We start from the raw sequence: 15,425 nt of genomic DNA on the forward strand, positions 1-15,425 counted from the left end.
TCCCACCCTCCCCCCACTTACATCTCATAGTACTTTTTGTGTGTTTAATTGAAATAGAACCTTAGAAGGGGAAAAAGAAAAAAAGAAAGAATTCTTGTTTTCATGGAGGGCAAACTATTGTATAAGAAAAAATATATATTCATGCATGTGTGTGTGTGTGTAAATTTTACTATCAAAATGCTATGAAAATTAAAAGGTAGAGAACACCTGAAAGGTGGGGTGAGAGGTAATTAAGAAAGATTTCCTAGTGTAGGGGAGACTAGAGAAGACCTTAAAGAGTAAGAAACAGAACAGTAGAGATTGAGGTGAGGGTTGGAGAACTTACATCAGAGATAAGAGCATGAGGAAAAGACAGAAGTGTGAGTATATGGAGTTGTGGTTTCAGAATTAGCATATAGTTAAAAACAGTGATGTAATATAAGGGTGAAAAAGTAGGCTGGAACCTGGATATGGATAATATTGATAGTGAGGCTAAGAAGCGTGAATGTTATTTGGGAGCCATTGAAGACCATGATCAGAGCTTGAGTTAGGGAAGGTAGCCTGAAGGCAGGACTTTGTCCATAGTAATTGAGAATTTAATATGTATTAAAAGTAAGAATTCAATTTTTTTATTTCTGATGAGTACATCAATAAGGGCTTATAAAGGACTACTATGGTCCAAATATCGTGCTAGGCTCTAGCAATACAAAGCCCAAAAGCATACAGTCTTGGGATCACTAGAAAATTACATTTAATCAGAGGAGATAATATGAACAAATAATAAGTGGATCCAAAATATATAAATCAGTTGAAGGCAGAGACACTTAGAGAAAGTGATCAGGAAATACCTCATATAGGATGTGGTATTTGAATTGAGCTTTGGAGATCCTAAGGATCAGGGATTTTAAGTCATGGAGTGAGGAGAGGGCATTCTAGGCATATGTAGAGGTATGGAAAGAGAAGATGGAATGTCTTATAGAAAGGTGAAGAATGCTGTTTATTATATATCTCTGAGCTTACTTTTTTCATGTTGCACTTATGAACTTATCATTAAAATGGAATTGAGTTCATAACCAAGATTGGGTAAACACATAGTAAGTTTATTCTATATTTCCTATTCCCTGACATTTTTATGTATTCCAAATCATAACTAAAATCAAAATGGCAGTGACTGAATGAACAATGTTTATGCTTATGAACTATGGTTACTCTAATTTTATAGTGGGCTTAGTATTGCATTAATATTTCATACTCTCTTGATATAATGGAACAACTTAGCTGTTTACACTACTCACAGTACAAACTGCAATAAAGTCCTTCAAGCAGAGACTTGTTCATCATCCAGGAAATTATTCTTTCTACATAGCAATAGTAATCACTTGAGCATGGATAGAGAGGCATTCTTGCCCTATGATGGGATCCTTAATAAAGTCCTATGTATTTCTAGCATGATTCGGATCAAGTTACCAGGTCTCAAATGAGATGACAGTAATCAGTTCCCTGCCTGAATAGTTTCTGTGGCCATGGTTTGAATTATTTGAGTCATCATAGCATGAAGGTGATTCTGAGTTTTTCAAGGCTAGGGCTGAAGAACACAAGCTATGGTTTGAGCTAGGTTCACTTAGCTCAAAAGGGTGTGGTGATAGATGATGTATTTTGAATTTGAAATGTCTCAGCAGAAGAAATTTGGCTACTAGTTGATTATTATTTTTTGGCCATGGCAGCAAATATAACAGATAAAATACAAAATGGTCCTTGATTCTTGGAGGTTCCCTCCCACTTTTATAAGCAAAGGTGATAGGATAGTAGAAAATGGGGACAAGGGTCTATGAATAAAATAAAGCCCAAAAGAGAAGCAAATAATTAGTGATTCCTCACACATTCTGCATAAAAACTATAGGGAATTTATTTCAAGTAAACAGATACCATGTATTTTATGAGAACATGTCCAGGACAAAGGTTTTTAACTAAGGATCCTATATATCATGGAATAGGGGGGAAAATCCCTTTTATCCTTTATTTATCACATGTGGTCATAATTGTTGTGAGCATCTTGATGAAAGGGGCTATTTTTACCTTTATTTCCCTGATACTGTTGTACATCATAGGTGCTTACTTTATCAAACAAGATGAAGACCGATTTCACTAATCTTTGTTTTCCTTTTTAATCCTGTGTATTTTGCTTTGTTCATTTAAAACATTCTGCTTCATCGGACTGCCATAGGGGTCCATGACACATAAAAAAAAAGTTAAGCATTTTGTGCAAGGATAAAACACAAACTCTTCTTTTTAATCATTAAATTCTTTTCCAATATGCCTCCATGCTGTTTTTTCAGATGATCAATTTAATGTTTAAATACCTACTATGTGTCTATGCTCAGATACCCTCCCCTCATAAACCTTTAGTTTCAGATTGCCACACAGCCTATCTCCTATCTTTACATATTAAAATCACTAGCTTCCTTCTTGAGTTTTGGCTCAAGTTCTACCTTTATATGGGACTTCCCAATCCAAACAGCTATTAAAATCTGTCCTCCAATCATACCACAGTACTTTTTATACTCTATATGTTTTTGTACATTGCTACAAACATAAATCTTAATAAATTATCACTGAATGAATGTCACATTTTAAAATTTCTGAATGTGATGATTAAGAATGAAGAGTTGTATGTACTTTCTCAATCATTCAATGAATGTTTTCATTAATTGACACAGAACCCAAACATGCTGATAATGTCAGTGAGGTGGCTAGGGAGGACAGTAATCAGAAGACAATAAGTATAAGGTTGCAAGAAATGAAATAAAATAATCAAAACAAATATACAGTTATGGGACCCAGCAATTGCCAAATTTCATTTCGAAACCAAAGCTAGTAAAATTCCAGAAAATCTAATTCAAGTTGTTTCTTTTTTTTTTAATTTGCACACAAAACACCAGAAGGTCTAAATATACTTCCCTAAGGCTAATTTTTTCCTAGTACAAGTCTGTGCTCATCAAAATTTTAGGTGTATGCCATTCTGACAATGACCTTTGTATGTTGAAAGTACAACTTGGTACTTCTGTTAAGATAATTGCTGCTTCTCAAAACTTGGAGTTTAATTATTATAGTTTTTGCTTCCAAAATAGAGCATATAATGGATTAAGAATATGTTTTAAGTATTAAAGAAAAACAGGAAACACTTTTGTCTGATTTCTTAATGAGTTTTTCCTGTCAATGAGTTCTCTAAAGGGAATGAATTATAAACAGTGGGGTACAATTCTAGCAATTTGGAACAAATTTCCTCTAAAAGAACATTTCAAAGCTGTCAGGTGCCCTTCTTAGAACATCAAATCAACACTATTTAGACTATTTAAGCAGACTACTACCAGAATAAGTAGAATTGGCATAAAGGAAACCACAATAATTGACAGTAGGTGAGATTTCTGTTATCAATAGGTTCTGAATATATTTCACTAATAATAAAACCTTTAGCTAATAAGATATAATGAATTATCTCTTTCTATTTTTTACCACTGTCTAATGAGCCAACACCATTATATGAGAATTCTAGATTGTAACCTAGAGTAGGTGAACTTAAATAGGAAAAAAAATTACATTCTCATTTTTACTAAGCACAAAATTGAAATTTTTTTCAATTACTTAAAAAGGTTATTTTGAGAAGACATCCATGAAACAGAAAGACTACAGACTCCTATTCTAGGTTAAAATCTGGCATCTTAAAAACTTAAAGAAGAGAAGACCTTATGGTCATTGAACTAGATCTGTGTGTATTAGGCCTCTGATAAATCTTGTTAAATGGTTTCTTGTGGTACAAATTCTAATTCTAGTCCTGTAAGCTGTAACTTGTACTTGAATCAAAAAGTTGCTTTACTCTAATTAATCTAAGAGGAGTTCAGTTATTAATTAGGCTTGGGATATAATCACAAAACTGGATGATCATATTTTATTTTTTATTTAAAGTTATGTCTGGCACATGGTAGATGGTCAATAAATGTTGACTGATTTACATACCAGAATACTGATAGCCAATCTGTGTAATTAATTCACAAGGGCAGGTTTTAGAGACACCAGAGGGATCATGTAAGCATTTAACAGTGTTAAATTCCCACTAGATTGTTTAGACCCAGTGCTAAAACAATGGTTACTCTGTTTTGATTATGTATTCAGTTCAGCTCTGGCCAAATTACCACTTTTCCCCTACTAATTCTCACTTTGAATTTCTAAAAATATTTAAGAGTTGGGTGATTCATAGTCAACTGATCAATATTTATGTAAAGCCTGAAAGATGCCTAACTGCATTAGGAATAATAACATATTCAAAATTGAGATAATTACAGACATCATAACTACTTCATAATTATGACCTAGAAATAGTTAACATTTTGGCAGAGTTTTAAGTAGAGAGAGCTTAGGGTTTACAAAGTACTTTCCATACATAACTTCATTTGATGTGAGTAACTTTACAAATTGTAACAAGTTTTACTAACTTTATATAATAGTCATTACATTTAGTTATGTGCAAATTCTTATTTTTTGTAAATTGATGTCCCTTTTTACTTTATATTTCAAAGACCATTAGACCATTTCTTTTTTCTTTTTGTATTTCTTACAAATCCACTCAAAGTGCACTGAAGTGCTAGCAAGCTCTCCCTAAATGCATGTAAAGTTGAATTTCTGATTGGCAAAGCCAATTTCTTTAATTGGCAATGACTCTTTGTCATTTAGTTTTAAACTTCCCTGGCCTTATATAAGCCTTAAGTAAGGGGTTTGACATACACTTCTGTCTGCTAAGCTCTTTTTTTTAAAAAGAAGTTCAGAAAGTGAATCCTTTAAAATATTAATTATTTTCTAATGTAAACAAATACTCTCAATTTTAATTTGATAAAATTGAGATTTTTATATACAGATTTTCTTTAAGTGGCAAAGTACTTGCCCTAAAGTAGGGTAATTTTTATCCTTAGAGGAATTCAGTCAGTCAGTGAACTCAGGATCAAACCACAATCTATTCTGAATTTTGGTTTATTTTTTTTATTTTTGCAAGGCAATGGGGTTAAGTGACTTGCCCAAGGTCACACAGCCAGGTAATTATTAAATGTCTGAGGCCGGATTTGAATTCAGGCTGTCCTGACTCCAGGGCCAGTGCTCTGTCTACTGTGCCACTTAGCTGCCCCTCTATTCTGAATTTTAATTATGCCTTTGTAATTTAAAAAATCCTTTTATTCATAAAATGTGGTAATTAAAAAAATTCTTTTATTCATAAAACACATTTTCATGTCCAGGTATGTAAATTTAACTTGAGATTCAAAATGTACTAAAAATCTTAACTGTTCTACAACTAAATATTTTAAGTATTATTATTCTAGTTATAAATAAATCAACCAATGTTGACCTCTATTTCAATGACAATATGCTATAACTCACAAGTTTATAATTTCGCGTTCTAAAAGAGCAGTTTTAGCAGAAACATTAAGAGGTTAGAATTCTATGACAAGATGAATAAATATGGGGTTTACCTGAACAGCTGAAAAATACATTTTCTTAGCTTCTAAATCTGTCTTGTCCGACATTAGCCATGCCTTCAGCAAATATTCATAAAAACTATCTCCTAGTCCTCCAACTGACACGTGATCTGAAAAGATAGGGAAGTAAAGAATTTTACAATCAAACTTCAATTTAGGAAAATATATCACAATATAAGGATACCAAGGATACCAAAACCTATAGAAGACTATTCTAAAATAATTAAATGTAATGGTCAACTAATACAATAAATTATTATTAGAACTATAAATTATTACCATGATGGTTTTCTAAATGTAAACTTGGAACTAGCAGTGGTTTAATCCTAATTAAATAAAACATACTTGTTCTTAACACTAACTATATTAAAAAAAATAACCCACATTTCCTCAACCTTTTCCCAAATTAAATCTATTCCAGTTAAAAAAAAAATCTCAGAGTCATCTAAAGTCATGCGGCCAATCCATAGTCTGGGGTGTCCTTTGGGAAGGGAATTTCTGCTACCATTGCTTAAGTCATGGGAAAAAATCCAAATATTGCTATCACTTTCTCCATGTAAATCCTTATTTCAAATGTATTTAGTTGTTCTATATCAATGCTATATTTGAATGGATTCCTCTATGAATGAGGGTTTGGCATGAAGAGAATTATTGATGGGCTAAGTTGCACAATGGATAGAGCACTGGGCAGGAAAACCTGAATTCAAATCCAGTCTCATATATTTACTAGTCATAGGACCCTGATAAAGTCACTTAACCCTGTATGCTCAGTTTCCTCCTTTATAAAATGAGCTGGAGAAAAATTGCAAATCATTCCAGTATGTTTGTCAAGAAAACCCCAAAGGGATCATGAAGAATCAGACATAACTGGAAAGACTGAATAACGACAACAACAACAACACTGAATACATTCAGTTCAGAAATTTATGCATGGTATCACAGAAATACAACTAGTAATTTGAAGTTTGAGCTTCAGGATACATATTGGGGTAAATTTTTACTTTTAATAACGGCAAATGTTTTATCATCCTTTTAATTTCGGTATTGTCTGTTTCCCCCACTATAAAAATAATCCATTTAAAGTATTATCCTTGCAATTTATAGAGTTAATCAGCTGGGGGGTAATGACTTTGCAATATTAAAACAATTTTCATAACTTGAGACTAATTTTATTAAACCTTTCCTGTGAAATGCTTTGCTTCTTAACTATATAGAAGAGCTGGTTACATGAAACAAGGAGAAGAATATACAGTAGAGTTACCAATATATTTTTCTTTTTTATGCTGCCATTACCCAAGTTATCAAAACTTAAAATCAATTTCAAGAAAATACCATCTCTGCAAAACTGGAAATATGACTTCTTGGCAAGACTTAATATTTTCACTTAGTCAAAAGCTAGCTTTTGCTGATTAAGAATCCAAAACAGTGTTAGTTTTTTTTCAATACTGGAAGGTTAGTTTCTGAATAATAGCTGGAATTGACCTTTAAAGTTTACTAAATTAATCACCATAGAAATCCCTGACATTTGCAAACTAAACAGCCTAACCACAATCTCATCAATAATAAGTCCTGTTATTATAAACATTATTGTAAGAGACAAATCCAATTGATGCATACTAAAGCAAATCACAGTCCAGTTACTGTCAAAACAACAAGGACTAAATGAATTTACAGGAACAATGGCAATGGTCCAATTCTGTCCTTTCTAAGCATTTCAATGGTAGTTAAAAAAAATAGCAAGTCAGAAGCTTGACTATTTTCATTCTTGGAGTTGATATTTCTGAGACTACTACAATCTAGTCTGAGATAAAAAGCATTATGCACACACACACACAAACACACACATACACACAAAACATCTAACAAACATCTTAATATTCAAAGAACAGAAAAAGGATTATCTATGAAACTTAATCTCTACTATGTGCCATTGAAAAAAATGAATCATTCAACACAACTTTGTCCTTGTTCCTTCCATTTTGAGCTTTCCTTCTATTTATTCTCTTCTATATATTGCTAATGATTTTTATTAAAACCTTTGTTTTTCTATCACCTACATTTTCCCTTTTTTATTTCTGCCCTTTATTCCCCCTCTCAAGGAGCTATTCCTTATAATCAAATATAAAAAAGAGGATGAAAAAAAATGTTCAGCCAAACCAATAAAACAATCACAGTTTCTCCTTCCTCTTCAAACCAGGAGCATCTTTATATTTGGAAAGAATTAATCACAATGATAGAAACAGGAAAAAGCAAGAAGCTGTCCTTTTGGTAATTCAATAAACCAGAGAATCTTCTTCCACTCTGTATTTGGGTGACTGCTTTTGTAGACAATGTTTCTGTGTAAATACATTAGTGGACCTAGGAGATAACTCACTGATCCTATCGGTAAGAAAGTATTGCCTATTTCTAGAAGGTACATCAATTTTCATGCCCAAATTCACTAAATTGGTACTCTAAGAGTGTGAAAGTTAATGTCCTTCACAGAATAGAGTAATTTATTCTTTCCTGATAGAATCAGGCTCCATAAAATTACTCATAAGCGTAGGGCAAGTATTTGAGGACAGCGGTTCCTAATACTTCAAAAAGAGTGAAGACCATGATCGAAATGAATTTTTAAAAGAGAAACAATGTAATATTTTCTTCTTTTTTTACTTCTTAAAGGTTTCATTTGATTTGTGAAGACTTTTTGTAGTCCTAAACACATTTAAGAAATGTTTTATTTTTTTAAAAAAAATTTTGGCATCTTTTAAAACAGGTAATAAAAAACTTTTAAAGTAATTTACTTAATTGGTCACCAATCTACGTTAGCAGAAATACACTATTTTGAAGTTAGTACTGTTACTGTAACTCATCATGAATACCACGTCTTTCATTATTGGTGACAGAATAGTCTGTTTCCATGTTTTCAAAAACTGAGCAAATAAATGTAATAAGATAGATTTATATTGAAGAAAAGGGAAAAGATCTATGTGTTCCATTTTCAATTCCTATTTTTCTTTATCTATGACAAATTCCCCAATGAAAAGTATTCATTATGTCAAACAAGAGTGTGACGATTATTCTGTCAATAGGCCAAAAGCCTCACATTGTGGGCGTCAAAGACAACAAATGAGTAGAATATTAGTGACTGGCACAGAATGGTATCTCAGAATAATGATACAAGGAAGAAAATGTTAAAAAAAAAAAAAAAGGAGAAATAAAACTCTTTAAGGAAGACAAACCAAACAACCACCATAAATATTGAGCAAACTTGGAAATATTGCAAACTTCTTAAAAATTAAGCAGAAAACCTATTAATCCTTAACTTTATTTCATTCATTGGAAAAATCCAACTGATTTAAATGATCTGATTTTTTTTTAATGAGAGGAAAGGAAAGGAGCAGAGCTCAAAGCAAGTAAATAATAAAGGGTAGAAAAAAAAGTCACTCCCTATCAATTGACCTCTCTTTTTCTGAAATCTGAAATTTGCATAACAACATTAACCATTAAACATTAAAAATTCAGGCAGTGGGAACTTTTTTTAATCTGGTTTTTCCTTTTTTCATAAGGTAATATGAATTTTAAAAATTCCATCTAGAATACAACAAGGTTCATAAACACTCAAATAGGAGGCTTCTCCACATTTCCCTGAACCGTTTAACCATTTACAGGCTTTTTAACACCCAGAGTTTCCAAATTCCACCCATGTTAGTCATGGTAGGAGATAAAAATAATTACAAAAATATGTTTTTCACTTACGTTGACCCCACTGTCCACTACTGGGATTTAGATAATTGGGATAAAGGCCTTGTGGTTTATCCAGTGTATTCAGAACATTTCGAATTCCAAACACCTAAAACAGAAGATAAAAATTGTATAATATCTGAGCTTCGGAGCTGCAAGAGATTTTACAGATCATTTAGTTCAACATCATTTTACCTGTAGGGAAACTAAGGTTTCAGGAGGTAAAATGACTTTGTCATTTTATTAGCTGGGCTAATAAGTAATAGAGCTGAACTTTCCTGGCTTAAGGCCCCTGGCTCATTCTTAATGCAAAAACAAAAGGCACTTATCAATTCAAATGTCTTAATGACAATACTGTTCTAAAAGAAAGTTAATTGTTAATATTGTTTGCATGATTCTTATATTGCACAGAAGACTTTATTGTGTTTTTTTAAAAAAAGATAGTAATAAGCAACTGGGGTAAAACAATTGTTTATTTCTCAGCAGTGACAATTACTGTCAGATCATTTTATACTGATTTAGAATCTCCACTTAAGTCAAATATAAGTTTTATATATCTCAAAATTAACAAAAGTTAGATTTTTCCATCATATGTCAGCTTAATACAAAGTCCCTTCAAAGATTCAATTGTTTCAGGACAGATAGCACAATCATCTGTATTCTATGAAACTAACAATGTCATCTTATATATAATAAATTGTACTGGGTACAGCTAGTTTCCTCCAAGACATTACTTTGGACAGTTTGTATTACTTTATCTGTGTACATGTTATTTTCTCCCAAAAAATCCCCTCAAAAGATAAACACCTTAAAAGTAGGGGCTGTTTATTTTCATATATTCTGAAGGAGCATACAAAAGGTATATCATAAATGCTTGGTGAATAAATGGTCTGTATACAATGAGATGAGGCTGTGTGTGTGTGTGTGTGTGTGTGTGTGTGTGTGTGATTGTTTTTCTCATTCTAAATCCACTAAAACTCATATTTTTTTCCTAGTGTTTAACAAGGCTCCCTTTTTGGGGGCTCATAAAGTCATTTAAAAACTCAAGTGAAAGATTTTATATTTAGTCTTTAATTTTTTTTATTTTATCTTTTGTTGGAAGTGGTTGGAAGTGAATGACTTGGAAACAAATTCAAATTTAGATGCAAACACTTAATTGATTGTGTGACTGTGGGCAAGACATTTAACTTCTGTTCTCATCAGTTTTATCAACTGTAAAATAAGGATAATAGCAGCAACTATCTCACATAGTTGTTGTGAGGATCAAATCAGGTAAATATTTATATAAGCACTTGGCACATTATCTCACACATAGTCGTTGCTATATAAATGAAGATTTCATTCCCTCTTTCCCTTTCCCTTAATAGATTCAGTCTAGTGTACTAGGCTCTCAAAAATCTTTCTGGATCAGGTGATTCAAATTCACAAAGAAGGTTTTTTTTTTTAAACTACATCTAAACCCCCCCCCCACATCTTAATTTAAATAAGTTATCAACTTCCTTTTAGTCATTTTTGTTATGTCTTTTCCAGTCCAAAGATAATTTTTGCCAAAGAAAACAGAAAATGCACAGCATTTTGCTGCACAAATGTCAAATTTATAGATGGCATAATTGCCAAAATCTGAACCTACAGTTGGGAACCCATGTGAAAATTCTGATTTTTGACATTTAATAGCTATCTCGAATCTCCCCAATAGGACCTCAACCTCCATTTTCACCTTACAAGAAACTAGGTCTCTATGCTTGGCTTCCAAAGACTTGGATAAGTTAGGTTTTTGTCTAGATGCCTAAATTAGAGGAAGTTATGTGACCTTTTGGATTTGAAGTTATGTGACCTTTTGACTTGGAGTCAGACAAACCTAGGTTCAAATTCTGACCCATTAAGAGTGTGTGACCCTGAGCAAGTCAGTTAACTTCTCAACCTCAGTGTCCTTATGTGAAAAATGGGAATAATTATAGCAATTATTGCAAAGGGTTGTTGTATCAATTGAGATAATATATGTAAAGCACTTTATGAACTTTAAAATATTCTATAAATGCTAGTTATCATAATGATAATAATGATGCCAGGAAAAGAGACTATCATGTTTTCTGAAGTTTCACCATCATTCTTTCTTTTCATTCCTTCCACTTTACAGTTCTCCTTTTTATAGATCTTCTTATATCTCAATGTAGGCTTCTTGAAGGAATGCCATCTAACTTATCTATCTATCCATTCATCCATCCATCCCTCCCTCCCTCCCTCCCCATGGATGAGTTTTATAAATCTCTCTAATCCCCAGTTCCCTCGTTTGCAAAATAAAACAGAGATGAAAATACACACACCACACATAACTTATTATATAGAACTGTTGTGAGAAAAACTCAAAGTCATGTAAAAGGAGTTTTTATGATTTTTCTACAAAATTACTTTTCAAATGGCTTTTCTATTCTCTTTTCTACATATATACCATTCTCACTCAGATGCTCATGATAATCTTACGATGTACATGGAATTTTATTATTTCTAATTTGACAGATGAGGAAATTGTAGTAGAAAAGCTAAGTGATTTGCCTAGGGTTACAAAAGTTATTAGTGGCAGATCCAAGACTAGGATCCAAGTCTCCTGTTTCTCAGAATAGTGCTCATCCTAGATTTCGCTATCGAGGAATCACTAATCTCTATTCTAGAAAACAGGAAGTCCTAACTCAAATATAGCCTTACAACAAATTCCTCATAGACATATCTACCTAGATGTCTCATTTTATGCATAATATGTTCAAAATAGAACATATCTTTTGTTTCTCTGCTTCAAATTAATTCCAAACTTCCCTATTTGTTTTTTAATTTTTAAAAATGGGTATTTTTTTTAGGTTTTTGCAAGGCAAATGAGGTTAAATGGCTTGCCCAAGACCACACAGCTAGGTAATTATTAAGTGTCTGAGGCCGGATTTGAACTCAGGTACTCCTGACTCCAGGGCCAGTGCTCTATCCACTGTGCAACCTAGCCACCCCAAAATAGGTATCTTTTAAAAAATAACATATGGATATCTTTATCCTTCTCCCCTTTCCTTTCCAGTCATCCCTTATAAAGGAAAAATTACCTATTTATTTTGAGACTATCACTGTATTTTCAGTGAGCCAGGTTTGCAAACTCAGGGGCATCTGCAACACTTCCTTCTCTCTCATTTCCCCACTTTCAATCAATTGTAAAGTTTACCTTCACAGCTTCTTTCTAGTCACATGACTTTTTCAAGTGTTTATCAAATTAATACCTAGCCTACTAAAATAACCTCCAAATAAATTTAGTCTCCATGCTTCCAGTCTTTGCTCTTATTACTCCATCTTCCATAAAGCCATCAAAGTAATTTCCCTAGGACACAGAACTCCCTTACTCCTTCAAAATCTCTAACTCCCTGGAACCATCTTACTCTGGCATTTGAAATCCGTTGCTATCTAGTTCTAACCCATTTTTCTAGTCTTATTTCTTATTACTTTCCCAGTCATTCATTCTAAAATCCAGCCAAGATGACTCACTTGATCTTCCTCAAACTCAATACCATCTTCTATATATGTTCTGCACAAGTTATCTTCTAGACCTGGAATATCCTCTACTTCTTAAAGATTCTTTAGCTTCTTTCAAGTTCAACTCAGATGCCACACTGAAAATCTAAATCATTGATGCTTTGCATTTATTAAAAAGAGCAAGTATATACTTGTGGGATTCACTAGCCAAATTATATTGAAGTCCAGAGTTAGTCTAGGACACCATGCTGCCTCCTTCAAATTATAGTTAATTCAGTTGGGTAACTCTGGTCATGGCATTATTGGCAGCTCAGAGAGGGTTATTTGGAAAACCTCTGAGTAACCTTTGGTAAACCTTTTTATCTCAACTTTTCTTGCTTTAGGGAAGAGGTTAATCTTTGTGTTTGTGTGTGTGTGTGTGTGTGTGTGTGTGTGTGTGTGTGTGTGTGTGTGACAGACCCTTTGGTAGTCTATTAAAACCTAGGGAACTCTACTTAGAATATTTTTGCCTGCAAAAAATAAAAATCATAGGATTACAAAAGAAATCAAATGTTAGCAAATTAAGAGATATAGTTTTTCTTCCCCTTGCAAGTTCATAAATTCCCTGAGATCTAACCATGGAGGAGGTCTGTGGAACAAAGGTTAAAAAACCAAATTCCATGGAATTTGGCTAGTGTTATTCAAGGTAAACAGACATCCAAAATCTTTGTAAAATTCTATTGTTTCCCACAAAAATAACTTTTCAGAAGAAACCGAGGGCTGATTAATGAAAAATATCACATCGGTAAATGCTGATGAAGTAATACTATTTAATACCCAAATGTGTGTCTCTCCTTTATGGAAATCAAAACAATCAAAGAATTTCAGAGCTATAAGGAACTTTGGTGACCACCTAGTCCAAGTCATACCCTAAAGGAATTCTGACTACAATATAGCCAACAAATGGGCCTCCAGACTGCTAGAAACCCTTCAAGGACAGGTGCTTTTGCTATAATAAAGTCCAAGTCTGTCTCTTTACAATGTTTAGCGATTGCTCCTACAAGCCAAAAGGATCAAGTCTAATCCCTCTTTCACAAGCTAGTCCTTTAAATACTTCTATTACTCCTGTCAATCAGTCAATAAATATTTATTAAGTACCAACTTTGTGACAAGCAATATAATAAACTCTAGAGATACAGAGTCAAAGACTGCCTCTGTCCTCAGGAAACTCAAGATCTAATGGGAGTGGCAAAATACAACATATGTATTGGACAAACTGGAAACAATCATTTGAGGGAAGGAATTAGCTAGATTAGGTAACAAAGACTGGGAAAGGCTCCTTTAAAAGATGGAATTTTAGGTGGCTCTCAAAGAAAACCAAGGAAGACTGTAGGAGGAGATAAGGAAGGAGAGCATTCTAGCCATGGGAGTTCAGGCAGAGAAAACATCCAGAGCAGAGAAATGGAGCATCTTGTTCATGGAACAGTCAGAAGAACAGTTACATGGTGGGGAATAAGGCAGAAGACAAAGTTTGTAAATGTAATGGGGGTGGGGGGTGAGGAGTAGTTTATGAAGATCTTTGAATGCTAAACAGATGACTTTGTATTGGATCATGAAGACTATAGAGTCTTCTTGGTTAGACATTCCCAGTTTCTTTAACCCATGATGATGATGATGATGATGATGATGATGATGATGATGATGATGAGAATGAGGATGATGATGATGATGTTCATCCTTCATTCTCAAAAAAAAGACCATGACATCAGGGAAGGTGATATCAAGACAAACACCTGTACTGAATTTGAGTGAGGGGTGCTGTGATAAGTCACCAGCCTCATTTTCTCCTTCAGAGCCATTTGAGTCCAGTGGCCAGATTCAAATCAGGATAATTGGAGATGGCCCAGAATGTGAGATGATCAGGATTCAGAATACATAACAATTCCCAAAATTCCAGGGGAAAAATGTTTTTAGAGTTTGCTACTTTTGAAACATAGGTTTGATTGGGGATTCTCACCTTTTCAGCAAAGATTGGATTCCCAGATAAATGGGTCAAATGTACAAACTCCAAATGCAAGGTTCCAAATTCTGCCAGAATACTGCTTCCTCCAGATGCCCAAGGCCAATTTCGACCAATCCCACTAAAGAAAGAGAAGGAAGGAAGAATGTTTTAGAAAGCACTAATTCCAGTATTCAGGGTTATAGAAAAGCTAAGAGGTTAAATTAATTTATTCATTATCTGTATATGTGCAAACACACAAAAATTTTGGATATGCTTTACTTTAACATAATTTTTAGCAGGTAAAGGATGTAGGGTGACATTTTCTTTACTTGTCATCCATATGTCACAATAGAGATTCATCTCCTTTCTCAGAGATAAAGCATAGCCAGTGGGGGCTAATAAAATCCATCAGAAATTGTCCAATCCTCATTGCTAGGAAGCCAGCAGCTCATTTAGAAGGTGGAGTTGGGTTATCTCTTGTGATGTGATGTCTTAATTCACTAAGAGTTTTTTAAAATTTTTAATTAAATTTAGGCTTCTGACCCAAAGTGGAAACTTTAGAGACAAGATTGAAAAAAGAACTTCATGGTTGACTAAATTTCAAAGATCTATAATTTGACAAGTCTTTTACCAAAGGGGGGAAAAAGGTACTACTCAGAACAAGGTACTTTCTCAAAAACTATTTGTGTGGTTTTGTTTTCAACATTAGCTTCCCC

At 33.4% G+C, this 15,425-nt stretch overlaps 1 protein-coding gene across 3 annotated transcripts in view; it reads right to left on the reverse strand.

Moving 5' to 3' along the window:
- Positions 1-15,425, reverse strand: part of MAN1A1 (mannosidase alpha class 1A member 1) — a 197,024-nt gene that overhangs the window by 18,982 nt on the left and 162,617 nt on the right. For all 3 annotated transcript variants that reach the window (XM_074187460.1, XM_074187462.1, XM_074187461.1), the window contains 3 exons: positions 14,725-14,848; positions 9,240-9,333; positions 5,496-5,611 (listed from right to left, as the gene is read on the reverse strand). In XM_074187460.1, coding sequence (XP_074043561.1) covers positions 5,496-5,611; positions 9,240-9,333; positions 14,725-14,848 — 334 coding nt within the window. The remainder of the gene's footprint in view (positions 1-5,495; positions 5,612-9,239; positions 9,334-14,724; positions 14,849-15,425) is intronic.

The sequence above is a fragment of the Macrotis lagotis genome, chromosome 5 (genome assembly GCF_037893015.1).
Source record: "Macrotis lagotis isolate mMagLag1 chromosome 5, bilby.v1.9.chrom.fasta, whole genome shotgun sequence".
Lineage (NCBI taxonomy): Eukaryota > Metazoa > Chordata > Mammalia > Peramelemorphia > Peramelidae > Macrotis > Macrotis lagotis.